We start from the raw sequence: 14,737 nt of genomic DNA, 5'->3' as shown, positions 1-14,737 counted from the left end.
TCTGTCTCACCAGGCCCAACACCACCCCGCTTACACCGTTCTGTGTTTGTTCCCACAGGTGCTCAGAAAACCACCACCTTTGCACAGGAAAAAGCTGCGGTGGGCCCTGAGTCCTGCGAGCTTCAAACAAGGTGACATTTTCTGCCAACACCAAATACCTAAACTGAGATTCCCATCCACCTACACATGTGATCGGTCGACTAAGCACTTCCTACATCCCCAGTGCTGCCCTAAGTGCTTGGGAGCCGTCAATGAACAAAGCACACAGAATCCCTGCTCCCGTGGGGTTCCGTGATGGCTTGGTTTGGCTTGATGGGGAAAAGCAGAAAGACTGACAATAATCAATAAATAGAATAAGTCGATTATAATCTGGGAAGGCAGACACTGGGAAGGCAGAAGGATAGGAAGATGTCTGCAAGAGAGACCTTTGCAGAATGCCCTGGAAATGGGAGCCTAGATTGTCATTTTAAAGAGAAGGGTTGGGCAGCCTCTTTGAAGGTGAGACAAGACCCAGAGGTGGCGATAGAGCGAGGCGCGCGGCTGAGGGAAGAGCATTCTGGACAGGAGGGACAGCCAGTGCACAGGCTCTGAGTTAGGAGAACTGCAGGTGTGTCCGAGGAGCCGCAGGAGGCCAGGGTGGCGGCCGAGAGCAAGGAGATGAGCCGAAAGACATGACACCAGCGACAGGCGGTACGCGACCTTGTTGGGCATCCCTAGGACTGTGTCTTTTGCTCCGAGTGAAATGGGGAATCCTCAGAGCATTTGAGCAGAGGAGTGACATGATCCAACTTCATGTTTTAAGGGGCTCACTCTAGGTGTTGAGAATGGCGTGGAGGGGGACAGGACAAGCAGGGAAAGCCGTGTGCCGATCTCACCTGTTTTGTAAATAAATAAATCTGTGCGTAGAGTTACATAGTCATATAGATGGCTTTAGATCCCTGTTTTCCTCCTGAGATTCAGGGAAGTGGTTCTAGTGCTGAAAAAGACAAGAAGAAACAAGAAAAAAGTTCCGGACCAGTACTAACGTACAATCCTAAAATTGGAGGCCCTGTATTAACGGATCGACTGCTCTGACCCAGAGCGGCCGCGGGCAACCGCAAGGCCGCCAGGTAAGCTGCCTGCGAGGTGTGGGTAGCTTTCAGGAGGGAACCACACTGCTTCTCGCAGCTCCTGGTGGGGAATCCCGTGACAGGGGAGGTGGGCAGGCCAGGTTGCAGCTTGGTGGCTGCAGGGGAGCCCTGCCCTACGTGCAATGGGCTCAGCCCAGTGGCTCATCCAGCTCCTCCCTGTGGTTGCTCAGACCTCGCTCCTCTCACACAGGGTCATGAGTCATGCCCAAGTTTTATGAAAGCCAAAGAAAGTGTCACGGGGCTAGAAGACCCTTAAAGAGCTTTGTCTCAGCCCCAGGAGGTGGTGTAGATTCAAAATCTGAAAGGCATGGAGAGGCTCAGCAGAGATGGTGGGTGATGCCCAACTTGAGTGAGCTGCGCGGGCAGCCACCGAAGCCCTACCTGGGCATGATCCATGGGGAGTCCAACAGGGTTGATTCTAGAGAACCAGCCAGCCAGGAAGGATAGAGACACGGTCCACAAGAGCCCAGAGAGACACAGATACAAGACTGCAAGGGCCGGCCGGCAGCTCTAAGGGCAGACAGGGAAGGATGGGAAGATGTCAGCATGCCTTTGTCTTTGGACAAATCCAGAAAGCCTTCCTAGAAGCAGGGGGGTTTAAAGCACAGTAGACAGATCAGAAGGGAAGGTAGGTGGTGATCCCTGGTGTGGGGGAAGAGCAAGGGTGCCCCAACAAGTAGGTAGCCCACAGGAGCAGGGTGGCTCATCTGCGGGGAGGCGTGTGGGTGATAGGCCTCTGCGGAAGCCCCAGGAGATGGCAACCAAGAATGGGGCAGATTCAGAGGGAGTCGTGGCAGTTGCCTGGGTCTCCAGGGTGGGGTGAAGAATATCTCTCTCTCTCTCTCTCTCTCTCTCTCTCTCCCTCTCTCTGGGGTGCCTGGGTGGCTCAGTGGGTTAGGCATCCAACTCTTGATTTCATCTCAGGTCATGGTCTTCGGGTCGTGAGATGAGCCCCACATAGGGCTGCGAGCTGAGCACAGAGCCTGCTTCGGAGTCTCTCTCTCTCTCTCTCTCTCTCTCAAATAAATAAATACATTTTTAAAAAAGAAAAGAATCTCTGTCACTCAATCAGCTCTTGAATGCTTCCTGGACCAAGCACCCTCTTGGGAGCATTTTACATTGCAGAAAGGACGTGGGTTCTTAAGTGCCCGTTCCTGACACTGGGTGTGGCCTTCAAAACATATGGGGGTAGGAGGGGACAAGACCAAAGAGGTGATGGATGACAGCACCTGGGACAAGAGGGTGTGGAAGGGGATAATTGGAGTTACCTGGGAAGCCCCGGAAAGGGCATTTTATGAGCTGCCTGCTGAGACAGAGGAGGAGAAATCATAGCCTCCCTCTGACTAGCTCACAAAGGCTTCCTGGAAGAGGTGGCCAGCCACTTAGGAACATTCCAGGCAAAGGTGTGACCAGAGAGGAGGCTTGGGCGTAGGGAAAGAGGTGCAGGGAACCTATACTGCACAGTGGCAGTAAATGAGGAGGAGGCCAGCCAAGGGAGGTCAGGCTCCCACCGGAGAGTGAGTCCCATGAGCAGAGGTGATGGGTAATGAGTAGAGCCAAGCGTGGGGCTATGGGTCCTCGGTCCCTTTCTTGGGTAGAACTAGACGGTGAAGGTCCAGGTCTGCCGCGTCCACACAGACCCTCCAGGGCAGCTGTGTCAGACTGGCCTGGTCTGTGGGTTTCTCACTTGCCCTGCGCAACCTGGGAACAGCCTCAGTAAGAACTGAGCCTCCCTCTCCAGCCCAGCCTCTCTGATCCAAAGCACCATGCAGAAGGGCGTCCCTGAGCAGCCCCAGCAGCCCTGGGTTCCGCTGCCATCTGCAAACTTCACCCGGTGCCCATGAGCACATCCCTGTGCCAGGCTGGGCCTCCCCCCACCCCCACCCCGGCACACTCAAGCTCCCCCCAGGTCTCCTGAGCCCCCCAGCATCCTCTTCCCCACCCTCAGTGCCCAAGCCCAGTTCAAGGTAGAGGTTTGGGAGGGGTGTGTGCACGTGTGCACACGCGTGTGCGTGCATGTGTGTGTTGGAGGCTGGAGAACAACTGACTCAGGAGCTTCTCAGGGCACAAAGCCTCCACTGTCTCCTGCCCCAGGGAGCGGCAGAGATGGATCTAGTTCCATCCTCTTCAACACGCTGAAGGAGAGCAGAGGCTCGTGGGGGTTGAGAAGAGGGGGTTCGTGGGCTTCCCAAGCCGGCCGAGCAGGGGGCCCACCCATCTTCTATCTCCCATGTTCACTTGTTCCCCTCCCCCTGCCATGTTCAAAGGACCCAAATCCTTTTTTGGTTCCCAACACACCAGCACCAGGTCCACACAACAGGCAGGCAGGAGCTCACCACCCAAGGCACCAGAACACATCCCTGGGCCCAGGCCACCAGGGCCCCCCCTCGGGAGTGGGTGCTGGGAAACCAGCCCCCGTGCTCCCTAACCTCCCCTCTCCACCCCCAGACTCCACCCCAAATTTTTATACTAGTGAAATCAGGTTGAAGGAAACATTAAAAGCAGCCTTGAAAGGGTAAAGCAGTCATAAATGTGCCGAGGAGGTGAAGACCATGGGTGGGGCAGGGAGCACACCCACTCCCTGCCGGGTGAGGGGTGCGGGAGTGGCAGCGGCGTTTCCGATAGGAAGCAAGAAGCTCCTTCCTTTATACGGAGTTGCCTGGCCCCCAAAGCACACGCTTGCGTATTAGCCACACAACCTCCCAACAGCCCTGGAAGGTGAGGATGAAGCCCACACCGCGGTCAAGTGCACAAACGCTCAGAGAGCCGAGAGGGCCCTAGAGCCGCACGGTGGGAGGCATCCGAGCTGGCACTGGAACCAGGCCCTCTGCCTTGGACTCTGCTGCCCAGGGTTGACCGTGACCCGGAGATCCTTCGGGGCCAGCTGGTGAGGCTGCCTTGGTCCCCCTCACCCGCTGCCCCAAGTCTCTCTGCCCTCCTTGGAAGAACACGTGTGGAGTGTGGAGACGGAAGCCAATCGCCTGGCTGCGGGTGAAGACCTGCAGGGGCCCAGCTGGGGAGATAAGGGCAGAACCAGGATGGAACATCAGGCACGCGAGGGCTCCCACGGCGGCAGGGCTTGGCTCTGGGGGGGTCCCCGGAGGGGTTGTCACCCTCCTCGAAGGATGCTCATCTGCTCTTCTTCCCTTCTTGAAGTCCCTAACACCTCAGGTGCCTGGTTAGCCTCCCTGGGGGCAGAGACCACATCCCCCAGCTCTGTGCTCAATGACCATTAAAAGAATAGCAATCATTATCTTAATAAGTGGCTCCAGGGTACACAGGGAAGCAGGGACGTTATGAGGAGCCAGGCCCCCAGAGTCCCCCCAGTCGCCAGAAATCACAGCATCCTCAGACAAGATAAATAAAGCCACTTTCCTGCCTCCGTCTCTAAACGTTACGGTTGTGGGGTTGGCGAACGGGATGCGCCCCTTCTCTGGCTGGTGGTCCTGGAAGGGAGACTAACAGAACCTGTTTCTTCTTGAAGAGCCGAGGGAAAGTGCCCAGAGCAAGTTCACAGCAGGCAGGTTACCCCAGGATTGGGTTCCTCCATCCTTGCCGCCCAGTGGGAGAAAGTGGCTGAAGGGGAGGCTCCCCCATTATCCACAAGTAGCCATTATTGTGGCCACTGGGAATGGAGTGGTTTGCAATTTTGCTGAGTGAGGAACGAAGCTCTGAGACAGAGCCCCTGGGCTGGAATCCAGAAGGTTCTAAGAGACCATGTGCTCCAGCCCCGTGTCCTGCAGAGAGCGTGGTCAAAATGGTCCCACGGACCTGAACCACCTTCCAGGCAATGGTGCCTGGCAGGGCCTGGACTTGCCTGATCCGTCAGCCCCTGAAACACGGTGATTTACCCGAGAACACATCCTGCATGGAGCCGGGAGGACAGAGCTAATGCACTCCTGGGGTCTCACCCAACCTGGGACGCTAGACCCTCCTTCCCCCTTGAGACAGCGGGCCCAGCCTCTACCCCAACGCCAGCCACCTCAGACTGTTGAGTTCAGATCCGTCTCCAGGTGTGGGTTGGGGCCATCTTACAGGGAGACTGCAAGAAAATTAATTGCTTAATGTATGTAAACGAGCTTTGAAGATGAAAAGTGCAAACACAGTGTCCCTAATAACATCTTCAACCCTTTTACGGAGGCCCCACGTCGCCGCTGAGCTCACCTTTAAGACGAGTCTTTGGGGAGTTGCTGGCAAACTCCCCAAGCCAATAAACAACATAAAATGGCTTTTCACTCCTTTTATGCAGCCAACCCCAGCTCTCCCCACCAATAAAAGGACCAGGGAGGATCAGAGAGGCCAGAGGATCCTAAGCAGCGCACCTGAAGCCCTCACTTACTCCCGTGGCACTCGGCCTCTGCTCAGACCCGCACCATGTCCTGCCGCTCCTACAGAATCAGCTCAGGATGTGGGGTCACCAGGACCTTCAGCTCCTGCTCGGCCGTGGCCCCCAAAACTGGCAACCGCTGCTGCATCAGCGCCGCCCCCTACCGAGGGGTGTCCTGCTACCGGGGGCTGACCGGCTTCGGCAGCCGCAGCCTCTCCAACCTGGGCTCCTGCGGGCCCCGCATGGCTGTGGGCGGCTTCCGCGCCGGCTCCTGCGGCCGCAGCTTCGGCTACCGCTCGGGCGGCGTGTGCGGGCCCAGCCCGCCCTGCATCACCACCGTGTCGGTCAACGAGAGCCTCCTGACGCCCCTCAACCTGGAGATCGACCCCAACGCGCAGTGCGTCAAGCACGAGGAGAAGGAGCAGATCAAGTGCCTCAACAACAGGTTCGCCGCCTTCATCGACAAGGTCAGTGAGGCCCAGGACAGTCCGGGGAAGGCCCCAGCCTGCGTGCGTCCCCTCGGGAAGGTCCTCGTGTGTTGGGGAGACAGCACGGAGCCGGGCTGGAGACAGCAGAGGGAGAGAAACGCAGGCCAACAGAGGCAGAGGATCGGTTTCCATCTTTTAACTCCAGCCCAGGGGCCCGGTGGGGGCCAGAAGCAGAGTCTGCAGCCTAGAGCGAGTGTGTGCGCGCGCGTGTGTGTGTGTGCGCGCGCGCTTCTGCAGACAAAGCAACCCAGAAACATCAGAGGCACCCCCGGAAACCTGGACGGGGTACTGGGTGCCGCAAGAGTGGGAGATAATGGGGAGAGCAAAAGGCACACAGCTCCCAGCCCGGCAGCTCGGGAAGTGGGCGGGCTTGGCCCGGAGCCACCGGCCTCCCCGTCTTTGCTCTGCCCCTCGGCAGCACGAGGCCTCAGCCGTGTGACCTGTCTGGATAACAGAACCAGCCTCGTATACGTGTCTGTGGGCATGGATGGCACACAGTAGGTGCTCAATGAGTGCTGGCTGTCAGCATGATTCTTCAAGGATAGAGGGCCAGGAGGTGTGACGGGAAACCGAGCACGCCGTGGACGGAGGGCTGGGAAGGCGGGAGGGGGCGGCCAGGCTGCGAGGAGCAAGCCCAGACATGCAGAGTGTGGGAACCCCCACGCCGTGAGGCCGCCTCCCAAGCCCCCCTGTGCCCTCCCCGCGTGCCCACGAGGCCTCACTCTGGCAGAGCAGATAGGACCGGCTCTGGGGTTGCAGTCAGGAGCTCCAGTTACCATGTCCCTTAGCAAGTTGGGTTCATCTTCGAAATGGCCCAACGGGGTCGGCAGTGCTATTGCCATTTTCCTATTATCAAATTGAAGCTGAGAGAGTTCAGATGAGCTGCTTAGACGCGGTGGGCAGGCGAAGGGGGCTCGGGGGACATCAGACCCCGACTCTCACTGACTATCTGTGTGACAAGGAGCTAGTCACCTCCGTCTCCCCATCTGTACTATGAGCAGAATAATACCCCCCTTCTACCTAGGGGGCTTGGGAGAACTGAGTGTGATGGATACACAGGGTAGAGAGAGATACACAGTTGACCCTTGAACAGCACGGGTAGGAGATGAACAAATCTACCTCCATGAGGATTTTTTTCCCGACAAATGCAGTACTGTGAATGTATTTTCTCTTCCTTATGAGTGTCCTAATAACAGATTTCCTCTAGCTCACGTTGTCGTACAAATGCAATATTTGATACACATAACATTCAAAATGTATGTTACTCGACTGCTTAAGGTCGTCAACGAGGCTTCCGGGCAACGGGGGCGGGGGTGGGTATTAGTAGTTCAGTTTTCGGGGAGTCAAAAGCCATACGCCAATTTTCAACTGCGCGGGGTGGGAGGGCCGGGGGAGGCGTGGGTGCCCCTAAGCCCCGCATTGTTCAAGGGTCAGCTGTAGCTACAGATGGATGGATGTGGGCGCTTAGCATGGGCCTCACACCACACAGGAACGTCTCAGGAAGCGTCCCCACCTGGATTAATAAATGAGGAGCTGCCGATTACAGGGGTCGCTACATGAGCTGAGCGCTTACCGCGTGTTAGGGATGTTCTAAGCATTTTCCATGTATTAACTTGTTCGACCTTTACGACTTCTAAGGGAGGCACTATTATCATCTCTGGTTCAGAAGCTTGCCCGCTTCAAGCAGCACAACTGGACTTGAACCAGAGGGCGGGCCGGAGGCCCCGGGGCGCTTTCCCCCCCACCGCCACCCCATTGCCTCCAGGGGCAGGGGCCGGGTGGGCCGGGTGGGCACGGAGAGTCTCAGACTCTCAGCCCCATGCTCGGCCCTCGGCCGGCCCTGGCCGTTCAGGAAGCACCAAGGGCAGAGAGGGCTCTGGGGGGAGCAGGGGGGTCAGGCTCCTCCCGGGCTCCCCCAACCCCAAGTCTCATTCTCCCGCCCCGACGCAGGTGCGCTTCCTGGAGCAGCAGAACAAGCTGCTGGAGACCAAGTGGCAGTTCTACCAGAACCAGCGCTGCTGCGAGAGCAACCTGGAGCCCCTGTTCAACGGCTATATTGAGACGCTGAGGCGGGAGGCCGAGTGCGTGGAGGCCGACGGCGGGAGGCTGGCCTCCGAGCTCAACCACGTCCAGGAGGTGCTGGAGGGCTACAAGAAGAAGTGAGTGCGGCCTGGCCGGGGGGCACCAGGGAACGCAGGAAGGCCTCGCCCTCAACTTCTTGAAGCGGCTTAAGATTCCCGCCTGCCTATGAGCAGGGCTGCCTGGAACCCCCAAGGCTGTCGGGGGGCCAGAGCTCATGTTTCTTAGATTCTTTGGCCTCACTCTACCTTTTGGAGGCTCGTCGGGTCTTAGAGCTGCTTTCATGGGGACTGAGGAGAGGAAACGCAGCGGAGTTCTACAGCTTTCTGTGGGCCTACCCGGCTCAGCTCGCTTTATGCCGCTCGCTCTATGTTTTCACAGCCCAGAGCACTGGCTCTCTCCGCATCCAGAATGCACAGAGGAGCTTAGATTTGGGGAGCAGGGCGTGCATTCCCTGATCTCATCCCAGAGGCAGCAGGACTGGGGTGGCATAAGCCAGGCCGGGACAAGGGAGGGCTAGCCCCAGGAATGATGCACAAGCTAGATCATGGAGAGGACAAGACAACAATCGCACGGACTCTGTCTCTTTTGACCCCTGGGAGAGCTTGCCCAGAAGCTAGGAGGGTGTCTGAGCTCCGACCCCTTGGCTGCAACCCTTCCCTTCCTCCCAACCCAGGTATGAAGAGGAGGTGGCTCTGAGAGCCACGGCAGAGAATGAGTTCGTGGTTCTGAAGAAGGTGAGGGGGCTGGCCATGGGGCAGGAAGGGAGGGGACCCTTGGGGGCAACCTCCAGTGGGGGGAGCATGGTTACCACACTGACCTCAAGGCCTCCCACTCATACATGCCCCCCTTCCCTCCACCGCCAGGACGTGGACTGCGCCTACCTGCGGAAATCCGACCTGGAGGCCAACGTGGAGGCGCTGGTGGAGGAATCTAGCTTCCTGAAGCGCCTCTACGACGAGGTGAGGGGGCCCCTGCTGACCAGCCAGGGCAGGTAGACGGGAGGCGTGAGCACCTGAGAAAGAGGGGAGAGCGTGTGCCGGGAGTCCACGCCTGCCCCGTGTGCGTGATGAAAGCACGAGAGCACACGCACACACAGCTGTGATGGACACACGTATGAACGTGCCCGGGGAGAGCCCGGACTGCGGAGTGTGTGTGGTTGGGCTTCTCCGCAGCTGTGAGTGCCTCGGTGCGCTGCAGTGTGTGCGCCCGTGTGCCGGCCTGGGGCGGGTCCGTCTGCACGTGGATATGAAAGCGTCTATTTGAGGGTGGGGGTCAGGGCGAGTCTCTGGTTAATTAGTGAACCAATCACTCACCCAGTGTTCGAACCCCAGGTCCCCTGCTGGGTGACTTTGAGAAAAGCCAGCACGGGCTTCGGTTTTCCCATTTGTTAAGTCAGGGGCAGTCAGTCCGCAGCTCCTCCTGGGGCCCTTCCAGCTTTCTTGTCTGATGATGAGCCTGCGTGGGAATGAAGGCGGCAGGGGAGCCCGCGGAGCAGGAGTCATGCCACACGCATGACCACTCCAGGGAGCGGACACCGCCCCTAAGGGTGGAGCCCACGGCCCAGACCGGGCGCCAGACCCAAATGTATTGGCTGTTGGCCCCCAGGAGCTCCAGGTCCTCCACGCCCACATCTCAGACACCTCGGTCATCGTCAAGATGGACAACAGCCGGGACCTGAACATGGACTGCGTCGTGGCCGAGATCAAGGCCCAGTACGACGACATCGCCAGCCGCAGCCGGGCTGAGGCCGAGTCCTGGTACCGCAGCAAGGTCGGGGCCCAGCCTCCCCCTGCCAGAGCCCCAGAAGGAGGGATGCTGAAAGGGCTTTGGGATTTGTCCAGCTGGGATGGACGAGGGAAGGGCAGGCAGCCCTCGGGTTGGGGTGGCAGTTGTGCAAGGTGTGGGACTCAGCGGGATGACCCGTCCTGAGCCTCAGGAGCCCCTGTGCCCCCCCTACATACACACAGTGTGAGGAGATGAAGGCCACGGTGATCCGGCACGGGGAGACTCTGCGCCGCACCAAGGAGGAGATCAACGAGCTCAACCGCATGATCCAGAGGCTGACAGCCGAGATCGAGAACGCCAAGTGCCAGGTAGGGTACGAGGAGGGGCCTGCATGTCCAGCACGGGCAGACCGCAGTACCAGGAGGGCAAAAGCCTGGCCCCAGTCGGGCTTCACAGCATGCCCGTGAGGAAGCAGGGACCCAACCGAATCACTCGGCACCCACAGTGGGACGTACCACGTCACACGCATCCGCATCACCCTCCTTGGCCACCTTGAGGCCACCATCAAGGAGACATGGTGAAAGGCCATGGGCCTTCTCGCTCATGGGCAAGGTCTCATTAAGCACCCATCGTACATGGTTCACCTAGCTTCTCCCTGGACCTCTGGCCCCCTCTCCCTGGTGCAGCTCCACGCGCTCAGGCGAGCCCGGCCGTGCCTTCTCTCTCTCATCCCTGATCCCCCATCTCCCTCCCCGCAGCGGGCCAAGCTGGAGGCCGCCGTGGCCGAGGCGGAGCAGCAGGGCGAGGCGGCCCTCACCGACGCCCGCTGCAAGCTGGCCGAGCTGGAGGCCGCCCTGCAGAAGGCCAAGCAGGACATGGCCTGCCTGCTCAAGGAGTACCAGGAGGTGATGAACTCCAAGCTGGGCCTGGACATCGAGATCGCCACCTACAGGCGGCTGCTGGAGGGCGAGGAGCACAGGTGGGGCTGAGGAGGCTCTGGTGGGATGGAGGAGGCCCTGGCACCCCCAGGAGTGTGTTTCCCTGAGCCCAAGTGTGAGCTACATCTCTAACCACCGCTAGTACAGGTTAAGCTTCAATAATAGTCATAACTTATCAAATACTATGTGTTTGGCCTGTGCCATGCGCTCAGCTCAGTCCTCACAATCCAATGAGGTAGAGACCATGTTTCACACCCAAAGGTGAGGGAGTAAGGCCCCGCGTGCAGTGACGTTCTCGTGGCCTCAGTTACTAAGCGCAAGAGGCGCAGCCTGTTTCCAAGCCACTTGCCCCCCAAACCCATTTTCTCCCAGTAGCTCCCTACGGGAGGCCGCCGCGTGGCCGCCCCACGGGCTGGCACGGCGTGAGGACAGTGCGCTCCCTGCACGCGAGCTCCTGGATGGCGCTCCGGCCCTTTGCACACCCTCCTGCTGCTTTCTGGGGGCCTGACCACACTCCTCCGGGAGGCCCAGGGGACCTCAGATCGGCGGCAGCCGGCGGAGCTCAGCGTCGTGCCAGCTCTGCTCAGAACCGGAAGGCCTTGTCCCTGTGGTCAGAGAATGGTCAGAGAGAGACGGGGGTCCTGTAATGCAGACGTTGGGGCGCCCTCCCTGACTCGGGGGGCAGGGGGGGCATCTGTACATGGAACGGCCCTCCCTGTCCCTGAGCAACCACCTGGCTCGAGGATCCCCGCTCCGTGTGCAGCGCTAACGGAGTTTTCTTTCCCGCAGGCTGTGTGAAGGTGTGGGCTCCGTGAATGTCTGTAAGTACCTGCCCGATCACCTGCCCGCAGAAAAGCGGCTTTGCTGATGGGCAGAGCTGAACCTGGGATGCTTCTGGACGAGTGGGAGGGGTCTTTCCTCCTCCCAGAGCTCCTCACTGGGGAGCACCCAGGGGAGCACCTCCCCAGGTGGCGATGGGACCCGCAGGCCAGGGAAATGTCCCCTCTGGGTGGGGGGTCCTCACCCCCTCCTGTCCCAGTCCCAAGAAGGAGTGAGATGCTGGGGGCACCGGGCCCTGAGCTCCTAACCACTAAATCCCCCTCCGCTAGGCGGGAGCTCCCTGGGGCCCATCACAAGGCTGGCCACTCACCCCCGGTGTCCCCTCTCTTCCCCCGCAGGCGTCAGCAGCTCCCGCGGCGGAGTGGCCTGCGGAGGCCTCACGTACAGCAGCACCCCGGGGCGCCAGATTGCCTCGGGGCCCGCGGCCACGGGGGGCAGCATCACGGTGATGGCGCCTGACTCCTGCGCCCCCTGCCAGCCCCGCCAGGCCAGCTTCACCTGCAGCAGCAGCCGGTCCGTCCGCTTTGCCTAGAGCCCCCGGCCGCCCGCGGCCCCGGCCCCGGAGCGCGGAATGGCGTGTGAATGGAAATCGTGTGCTTGCTTCCGGAATCTTCCACATGTTCCTAGAGAGGGAAAGACCCTCGGCCGTGCTCCCGCACCTTCTCCTTCTAGGGAGTTGTTTCCTGGTTCTCCTCTGGGCTTCAGTTAGAGAGGCATTCCCAGTTTGTCCAACCTAACTCCAGTTTGACTCCAAAAGACCCGTGGCCGGTTTGCATCATTCTCCAAGCTCTCTGGGACACTACCAGTCACCCAGGGTGGCTGGACGTCGCAGGAGCTTGGCCTTCCCCCGAGACAGGGCGTGAGCCTAGTGCCAGCCTCGCATTCGCATAGGCTGAGAGGCTGAGAGCAAGCCCTCCCTCCCAGCAGCTCCTCCCCTGGCTGGCACGCGCAGGAAGCACTGGCCCTGGGTCCTCTGTTTGTCTCTCTGACCGATGCCTTCTTTGGGTTAACCTGTCCCAGCCCAACTCCTCGTGTGGCCTCCCAGTTGAGGGCCCATCATGGGGGGTGAGGGAATCCTTTTGACTTGGGACGGGTCTTGCTCTTCATTGTACCTTTATACATTTCAAAGAAAACTCCAAGGTTGCTCCAGATCTCCCCCTTCCCCTGCGGGTGCAGGAGGGGTGTGTCCAATGCAGAGCCGGTGGGATGGAGAAGGTTAGGCCACTTCTGAGTCTCCCTCTTGTTACGACTGTCTGTGGGTGCCTTGCCTTCTGGGTTGTCTCAGTCTCTGTTCCAATAAATGCTGCTTCGATGCAAGGATGCGTGGTCTTGTGGATGACAGTGTGGCCGCCCTCTCCAACACACAGATGCGCGGCCCCTCCCCAGCTCGGCAACCCTTTCCAGCCCCAGGTCATGTTTCCCGAACCCTCCAGTGATTGTGTCTCTTCTCATCCACTGATCCATAGCCTGATTCCAGCTCAGCCCTGCCCAGTCCAGTCGGGCCTGGACCTCAGCTCCAGCTTCCCCCAAGATCTTTTGTCCCAAGCCCCCACCCGCCCCAGGCAGCCAGAACCCACCGCAGATCCATGGCTCTCACCCCCTACTGGTTCAGATCAGTTCCCAGGTGTGCGCGCCCTGCTGATGCCAAGCACCCGCTCCCTCCATCTCCTCTTTCGCCACCTGCTCCTCAAACCCCTGCCAAGGGCTCCCTCCCCAGTGCTGCTCTTCCCAGATTCAGGCTCCACCCCATGGAGCCAATCCCACCCTCTAAGCCACCCACCACCATCCCACACAGACACACAGACATCCCAAGGCTCTCCCCCCGTTGGCCTCTACCCTGCTCTCTCTGCTCTCCCTCCCTTCCCTCCCTCCCATGTGCACAATCCCCCCACCCCTGCCCCACACAGTCTCCAACCCTCAGGATCTCTGGTTCTGACTTGTGGCTCAGGGCCGGGGATGTCACCGGGCATCCGGAGCCTGGATCAAGCTGGAAGTTCCTTGAGGAAGTTCCAGGAGGTATCTGCTTCTGGCTCTGACTGCCCCCACCTCCCAGGATGGGGCTCCAGGACTCGTCAGGTCTGGGATGGTTGGATGGCCTCAGGCAGCTGGCAGAGCATGAGAAGACATCAGCCCTGTTGGACTCCCCTCCATTTCTCCATTTGGAGAACAGACGGGCTGTCCCCATTCTGGGTGGATGTCCACCTGCCAGCCCGCTCGGCAGCCTTTCCCTGGGAGGAGAAGTTACGACTCTGTGTTCTGATGATTCCTCATTTCAGCCCCCAAAGGGCAGGAGCTCCCTTGAGGGGGCTGCTGGCCTCTCCTGAGAGCTCTGGTGCTGCTGTTTAAGGTTTGCCGGCTGCCACGGGGCAGGCCTGTTCTAAGCTCCCCGCTGGCCTCTCTCCTTTTGCCCGCCTCTCTGGTCCTCAAGGGCATGGTCCTCTGGTCCTCACTCACTCATCCACAGGGAAGGTAATAAGTCAGGGGCTGAAAATCAAAACCTGAGCATGAACCCTGAGGTGTCTCAGTGAGCCGTCGGGCAGGAAGTGGCCTTCAAGCTTTTTGCATCAGCCTGAGGGTCTGTAAGCCGAGCCTTCCCCAGCCCTGCTACCTCCTGTGGGTCTGGGCTGCTGGGGTGAGTCTGTGCTGGGGGAACACACTTGGATGTTCCCATGGATCTGGGCCAAGCATTCCTAGGATGCCAACTCTGGTACCCCCGAAATAGGACAGTGTGCATTAAAAAGTCAGAAGGCCACAAACCGGGAGATAATAATAAGCTTTTTAATGAGTTTTCATTCTTTGTGTGCAAAGACCCGTCAACCTACTCAGACGGGCAGAGGTGCCATTGCCTTATAAGGAAGAAGCCTGCCCTCCCCAGCCCTCCTTCTGGCCAACAGCAAAAATGCGGAGCAAGCTTTTCCAGTTCAAAGGCTTCTGGGGCTCCCACGGCCCTCTCCTGATATACACAAAGCAAATGATTAATCCAAGGGCAACTAAGGATTAAAGTCTTATTAGAAAAAAATTTTAAGGAGAAGTGACATGGTCTGAAATCAAGAGATCAGGTAAATTCTAGAGCAAACTGGCCCATGTGGGTGATCCCCGAGTGCTTTCCTGGGCTCCCTTTCCCTTGAAACTCCACAAACCCAATAAGACCTTCTTCAGAGAAAATCAGACTTGCTGCTTGTGTTCTAGCCTTATTCAAATATTCAA

General features: G+C 59.0%; 1 protein-coding gene and 1 long non-coding RNA gene across 2 annotated transcripts; one reads left to right on the top strand and one right to left on the bottom strand.

The window, feature by feature from the left end:
* The first annotated feature begins 5,398 nt into the window (after positions 1-5,398).
* KRT85 (keratin 85) lies at positions 5,399-12,848 on the top strand. The gene is made up of 9 exons (NM_001346052.1): positions 5,399-5,924; positions 7,896-8,104; positions 8,701-8,761; positions 8,891-8,986; positions 9,633-9,797; positions 9,995-10,120; positions 10,511-10,731; positions 11,480-11,511; positions 11,869-12,848. Exons 1-9 carry the CDS (start codon positions 5,505-5,507, stop codon positions 12,060-12,062), a joined length of 1,524 nt encoding a protein of 507 aa, NP_001332981.1. The 5' UTR covers positions 5,399-5,504; the 3' UTR covers positions 12,063-12,848.
* Positions 7,261-11,597, bottom strand: LOC111092804. The gene is made up of 3 exons (XR_005379676.1): positions 9,341-11,597; positions 8,909-9,039; positions 7,261-7,458 (listed from the first exon to the last, which is right to left on the bottom strand). It is a non-coding gene; the product is annotated as an uncharacterized LOC111092804 (long non-coding RNA).
* Positions 12,849-14,737: the final 1,889 nt, after the last annotated feature.

This window comes from Canis lupus, chromosome 27 (assembly GCF_011100685.1).
Source record: "Canis lupus familiaris isolate Mischka breed German Shepherd chromosome 27, alternate assembly UU_Cfam_GSD_1.0, whole genome shotgun sequence".
In the NCBI taxonomy this organism is placed as follows: Eukaryota; Metazoa; Chordata; class Mammalia; order Carnivora; family Canidae; genus Canis; species Canis lupus.
The sequence above is the reverse complement of the archived record's forward strand: the minus strand, read 5'-3'. Positions and strand labels throughout refer to the sequence as shown.